This window comes from Miniopterus natalensis, chromosome 10 (assembly GCF_054644295.1).
Source record: "Miniopterus natalensis isolate mMinNat1 chromosome 10, mMinNat1.hap1, whole genome shotgun sequence".
Taxonomy (NCBI): Eukaryota; Metazoa; Chordata; class Mammalia; order Chiroptera; family Miniopteridae; genus Miniopterus; species Miniopterus natalensis.
The window spans coordinates 7,290,408-7,297,003 of record NC_142090.1 but is presented as its reverse complement, the minus strand read 5'-3'; the positions used below and the strand labels follow the sequence as shown (position 1 = coordinate 7,297,003).

Here is a 6,596-nt window from a genome sequence, read left to right as displayed (position 1 = left end):
TGGCAGGTGATGGGGCGTGGTAAGGAGGCAGGTCCAAGACTTGGCAGCTACCGAGGAAGTGGCCCGGTTTGCTTGGGGCTGGGAGTGACAGCGAGTGTATCTCCCGTGAGACTTGTGTGCGCAGCGTGCAGCTGTGGGGTGTGGGTGTGTGTGTGCATGTGCACTGGGGACTGGCTGCCCTGCCAGGAGAGAGCAGCTTTACCTGGGGTGGGAGGAGCTCTTTCTAGAGCGAACCTCTAGGACACTGAGCCTGCCCTAGAGCCAGGAGGGAAGAGGGGAGGGAACTCTGGCAGTGGGTTGGGGCTGAGACCTGGACAGGTGAGGGGTGGGGCACAGCATTCAGGACAGAGAGCAAGGTGAGAGGCCTGGGAGCCAGTCCCACACGCAAGACAGCAGTCATTAGGATGCAGGTGATCAGGAAATCACCTCCTCCAGCTGGGCAATCAGCCTGCTTTGAACCCTGGCTCTCTCAGCCCCTGCTAATCAGTTAGGTGAGCTTTCTGTGCCTCAGTCCATTAATCTGTAAAATGGGGGAAGCACCTCTGCTCTCTCATGGACGCGGCTGTAAAGCGTGACCCTAAGAGCTCAAGGGTGTTGATTCCCCTACCACAGATGAACGGAGAGGGCCCCGGGGCTGCTTCTCTGAGTGGTGGTCATCTCTGCCCTCGACTCTGCAGCCCCACCTCGCAGAATGGTTCCTGGCCACCCCACTTCTGTGAGAAACCCACTGTGACTCCTCTCCCCTTCCAGCTTCGTGGAACCCCTGTCAGAGGAGACCTTCAGGGGCCCCTGCGTTTTTAGAGGCTGAGCAGAATGACATGAGAGTAGGTGGGGGAGGGCCACCCTTGTTTGGGTCCCTCTCCAGGAATGATTCAGCAGGAGGGCGGAGTAAAGCCAAGAGAACTTTATATTATGATATGACAGTTGCTATGTCTCCCCCTGATTTTTTTTTATTTTTTATATATCTTTATTGATTTCAGAAAGAGGAAAGGAGAGGGCGAGAGAGAGATACATCAATGCACATCCCCTGACGGGATTGAGCCCACACCCCGGGCATGTGCCCTTACCGGGAATTAAACCACAATCTCCTGGATCATAGGTCGATGTTCAGCCCCTGAGCCACTCCTGGCCGGGCCCCCTGATTGTTTTCAAAGCAATCCATACCTACAACTGAACTGTAGTCATTCAATAACCCTAAAGAGGTAGGTGGGACTAGGGGAGGGTTCTCTTTATTTCATAAATGAGAAGACCAAGACCAAGCTCAGGCTGGGAGTGTGAGTCCCCACAGCGAGCAGCAAAACTGGAACTGGCTCTAAATTGAAACCTTAGCTCCAGATCACAGCCATACCTTGTTGCTTCTTGGAAACCTTCTGCCTATAAAGATGTGAGAGATTTGGAGGGAGGGGGGGAGGGGTCTCCAGGAGAAGGGGAATGCCTCCTTCTTTTGCTATAAGAGCCAGAGCGGTGGTATTGTTTTTCTAGCAGTTGAAGGATGGACAAAATAACCTCTAGAGAAGGACAGGGAAATAAATAAGGCAAGGAAGAGATGCCCGAGACCAGGAGAAGGCATGCTCTCACCAGGGGAGGGGGAGGGGGTGCAGGTGGGGGTGCAGGTGGGGGTGCAGGTGGCGGGGAGGGGAGGGAGTCACCTTGTGGGACATTTTTTTGCTTCGCTGGGGTAAGGCGGGGTGAGGTGGTAATAGCCTCTGAAGCCTTGGGATTAGTCTAAGGAGATGCAGGGAGCGATAAGGTTGAGGTGGGGGTTGTAGATGAGCTGATAAGCCCGGGCAGGCACAGGAAAGGAGCACCCGGCCTATAAAGCTAATCTTGGGGGCGGGGAGGGGAGGCCCAGTCAGAGCCGCACGGAGCAGGTGAGCCTCCTCTCACCAAGGGCAGGTCCTTGGCTCCTGGAGGGGGAAGGGGGGCAGGGTCTGCACCCTCTCTCTTGCCCTCTGTATCTGCACTGAGCTCTGCAGCGGGAGGGGCAGCTACCTGCAGCCTGAAGGGACCAGTTTGCCCTCAGGCAGGATAGTAAGAAGCTAGGAAAATTCCTTGGCAAGTGGAATGGGGAAACTGAGACAGATAGTTAAACAGCAGTTTGCAGCCATCTAGTAAATCCCTATGTTCCCTAAACCAAGGACGCTTACGAGTCAATGGTTTGTCTCTGGCCAGTGTGGCTCAGTTGGATGGGTGCCGTCCCATGCACCTGAAGGTTGCTGGTTTGATTCCCAGTCAGCATATCAGATCAATGTGTCGTTCTCACATCTATGTTTCTCTCCCCTCTCCCTTCCTCTCTCTCTAAAAATTAATAAAAAATCCTTAAAAAAGAAAGAGTAAATGGTTTGCATTTCTCCTCCCCAGCCAGAGGGTAAGTAGCTTAAATCACCCTACTCAGGGGAACAGGAAGCAGAAATCCAATTAGTGCCATTTGCCAGCCATACCCAAGGACAGACAAATTAAGAGAATAAATCTCATTTTGGCACATCAGTATAAAATTGATAATTATTCTATTGAGTTCCCCCCCAAGACCTCCCTTAAACCCCCAGCCTTTAAAACCCCTCAAAACAAAGGTCCTGGCTTGGCTCTCCCTCCGAGGAGCACGCCTGTGCCTTTCCCTTCCCCCTCTTTCCCCATAGATGTGCAAAGCCTAAAGTCCAAGGGACCCCATGAGGCTTACAACCAGGGGAGTAATGGGCAGCAGCAGCTCATCCCGGTCTACCCCCTGACCCTGTCCCCAAAGCCCCCTTTTTCCACCTAGGCTCATTTTCCCACCTAGTCCCCCCCTGTTGCTCCTTCTAGCCTAAGCCCTTCCTTTGTTTCACTGTCCCCAGCTTTAATAAACATACTTTCAAAAATCACCTGGATTGGTGGTGTGGAATTTTTCCTGAATGAAGTCAAGAACCCACAGACTACCAGCCAGCCCTAGACAGACTCCCCTCGGGACCAGCTCCCCTTTCCAGTAACAGTGCCACCCATCCCCGGGGTAGACTAGAGACTTATAAACTGTTTTCTAAACTTTAAGGGGTTCTGTCTTCTCCCATCTGGCTTTCCTCCCCACCACGCCTTCACCTCTGTCATATTCCACATCACTACCCTGTCTGTCGCTTCTCTCCTCAAAGTCCAGCGTGACTCTGTAACACCTCCCAGGTGCCGGGTCAGAAGCAATGTCAGGTCCCAGGGCCGGTTGGTACCAAAGCAGCCAACCTTTTGCTCTGATGCAATAAGGAGGGACACACATGATACCTGGATTTTAATTTGTAGCAAATACACTCCCACCCACATGCCCACAGCCACGTAGGGAAGGGATTCGAATACTGTGCTCGTAAACATTAATGGCAATGCGCACTCGAGGGTAGAACTATTAGGCCTTCTTGTTTTTCACACTTCTCAAATACTTCTTAGAAAGAAAACAAATTTTAAGGGATTCCTGGTTCCTTCAAGGAGACATCCTTTCAGCACAGGGAGCTAGGAAGGAGGGCGGTGAGTACAATCCAGTTCTTTCCACTCCTGCCTCCCCCACGAGATGTTCCCCACCCCCAGCCGCCCTCCCTATTTATGCTCACAAGCTGGAGATGGCTTCTCTTTTGGCCAGGAACCAAGAGGCTCCGTCTCCCAAATAGCCAGGAGGACATTAGTGATGTTGTTTTTTTTTTCCACCCAAGCATCGTTCCCTGGACCTGCAGGTCAATGAGTTCAAGGTAGGAATGAGCAGGGTCACCTGCTTACTTGAATCTTTCCACCCCCACCGTCAAGTGACCTCCTGTACCATTCCTCAGTCGCCCTGTCACCTAGCTTGGATCACCAGGAAGTATATGAAGTAGGCAACATGGGTAACGTCCGTGGAAAGAAATTTCCACGTGCAAACCCCTTCCAGAGAGGGTAAGTGCTTCTGCACATGTCCTTGCCCCTGCATTTGGTGGTTCACTCGGGTGTGGAATGCACGGGAGCCAGGAGCAATGGCAGCTCATTGGGGTAGATCAAGTGTGTCTAAAAACTTCTTCCCACCCATCCCCATCTTCATGCCCCTCCTATATCTCATGGCCTGTATCTGTCGCCGGTCTTCAGAGCAGGCCTCCGTCCTGTCTCCCCCACCCCACCCCAACTCACCCGTAACCATCATCTCTGTCACAAGAAACAGATGAAAATTAGCCACAGCCGTGACTGCCAATAGGTGCGTGCTCACCAGGTTCATGGGCAGGGTGGGCAGATCTCGAGATCTGTCACTTGGGCTCCTTGTCTCTCTGCCACACCACTTCTTCTCTGAAGACTCTACCTCCTCCTACCAAGCAAGAAGTGTAGTGAATGAGCCTCTGACAACGTCTCTTCTGTGTCTAAAAGTACAAGAGGATGTAAAATGAGAGAAAAGCCTGTCCCAGTCTATCAGTACAAGAGCGCAAAGTGTAGGAATGAGAACAGTTAGGGGAGAAGGAAGGAGAGGCTGGGTTCTACTTGAGCCCGGGGCACCCTGCTTTCTGTCTCTCTGACCCGTCTCCCTCTGTCTCTCTGTCTCTCTCTCACACACACACACACACCCCCCTGCACTGATGTGCTCTACCCCTGCCCCTCCCCCTCCCTCATTTTTAATGGACCTGAGTTTCCTGCACAGCCCAGAACTTGGCCATCCTATTTCTACATCTGCTCTCTGCCTCATCCTACGCAAACCACGTACCTTCGAGAAAGGCTGCATGGAAGAGTGGGGAGCTGTGACATTTAGAGTTAAAAGAGTTAATCAACAACCTTGCGCTGCCCTTATTATCTGTGTGATCGTAACTAGGAGAGTCATTTCTTCTGTGAACCTCAGTAGCCTCGTCTATAAAATGGGTCTGATAACACTGCTTCTCTGAGACCTGGTTGCTATAAGGGTGCAATGGATGAGTAAGCAGTTTGCGAACTCTTAAGTCATTTGTGTTGCTCTCCACAGGATGCCCCACTATGGTCCTGCTCGAAGGCTCTGTTGTCCCCTGCTGGCTACTCTCCATATCTTGCCCAGTGATGGAACTCTCTTTAGTGAGCTGGGATGAGTCAGCCCATGGCTGTGATATCACAGAGCTCATGAGGTCAGAGTTCCCATAGAAGGGGAGGAAAGAAAACGGTGCTGGGAAAGGGGTAAGGGACAGGACAGGGAAAGGAGGTGGTGGGGCGCCTGCTGGGCTCTGGAGAGTGGGGAAGGCCACAGGTGGCAGATGGGCAGGCCCATGATATCCCTGGGCTCCCAGATTCTCAGAGCAGCGCTCCTGGCAGCCATCCTACTGCTGCTGCGGGCAAAAGGGGTAAAGCCTCAGGCAGGGAGCCCAGGCCCCAGCAAGAAGAGTCAGAAAGAACAAATATCCTCTTCAGGTAAGTAGAAAAGGGGGTGACCTCAGGAGGCTAGGGACCCAAAATGTTTGGAATCAGTCCCAGATGACTATCAGGACAGAGTGAAATCTGAGACAGGTTTGGGTTGTGGAGAATACCTGGTCCCCTATTACTGAAGTGTGAGGGTGTCATGTGAAAGGGTCTCGAGCAGGGGAGGGCCCCGTTCAGGGGAACACCCGGGCCAGCGGAAACTGCGTGGGGCTTTCACATGTAAGAGCATAGATGCAGCTGTCTGAGAAGAGGGTCATAGTTTTCACTCTTCTCTAAGATGGTCCTTCACTCCCAAGTGATGTAACGCTTCGGAGGAGGCCATTTGAGCTGGAAACGGGCTGTGTGTGCTCTTGAGTTGGAGCTGTGGTGGCACACGGACCAGAAGGGACTTCCAGCCCTAGCCAGTTTGGCTCAGTGGTTGGAGCGTGGGCCGGGGACTGAAGGGTCCCAGGTTCCATTCCGGCCAAGGGCACGGACCTCAGTCGCAGGCTCGATCCTGGCCCACGTGGGGCACATGCGAGAGGCAACCAATCGATGTGTCTCTCTCACATCTCTCTCTCTCTCTCCCTCCCTTCCACTCTCTCTGAAAAGCAATGGAAAATATATCGCTTAGGTGAGGATTTAAAAAAAAAAAGAAAGAAGGGACCTTCAGACAGAGCACCACCTCTCTGGTCAAGGACAAGGACATGGGCTATTGGGTTAAAATCCCCAGGTCCTAACTTTTCCCGCTTTCTCCAACTTCCCCTTCCTTGTGAGTGCCAGGGCCAGGGGCCAGGGGCCAGGGGCAGGGTAGGGCCAGTGTTTCGGCACCTTCCCCTCCGCCCTGTTCCAGACCAGGAGTGGTTCAAAGAGTACTTCGTGGCTTCCTCCGCGGGCGAGATGTGGCAGGAGTTGAACATGGTCGAGCAGGAGGGTGAGCAGGAGGGTGAGCAGACGGAGGAGCAGACAAAGGAGAATGCAGCTGCTCAGGACCACCTGCTGGCCCTGGCCCTGTGCTTCAACGTGGCCAGCATCGTGTTTTTTTTATGAGGGAGATCGAGGAACAGGTGGCGGCCTGGTTCCCGGATGAGGACCTGGACCTCTACCTCGGCTTCATGATCGCGTACTGACTCCCTCCCCTGGGCTCCAGGTCACGGCCCCCGCGGAGACACACACGCGGCATCCTGCCCCTGCTTCCCTCCGCTCCGAGCTCCATCCCTCGGGGCTGGAGACACCAGGCCCGACCCCGCCCTTCTCTCTCCCACGCCTCC

At 53.5% G+C, this 6,596-nt stretch overlaps 1 protein-coding gene across 1 annotated transcript; it reads left to right on the top strand.

Moving 5' to 3' along the window:
* The first annotated feature begins 5,195 nt into the window (after nucleotides 1–5,195).
* Nucleotides 5,196–6,375, top strand: SOFU1 (sperm-oocyte fusion factor 1). Its single transcript, XM_087821369.1, has 3 exons — nucleotides 5,196–5,337; nucleotides 5,412–5,417; nucleotides 6,179–6,375. Exons 1-3 carry the CDS (start codon nucleotides 5,196–5,198, stop codon nucleotides 6,373–6,375), a joined length of 345 nt encoding a protein of 114 aa, XP_087677495.1.
* Nucleotides 6,376–6,596: the final 221 nt, after the last annotated feature.

Coding starts and splice junctions, on each gene's coding strand:
- SOFU1 (XM_087821369.1), top strand. CDS start 5,196: ATGATATCCCTGGGCTCCCAGATTCTCAGAGCAGCGCTCCTGGCAGCC.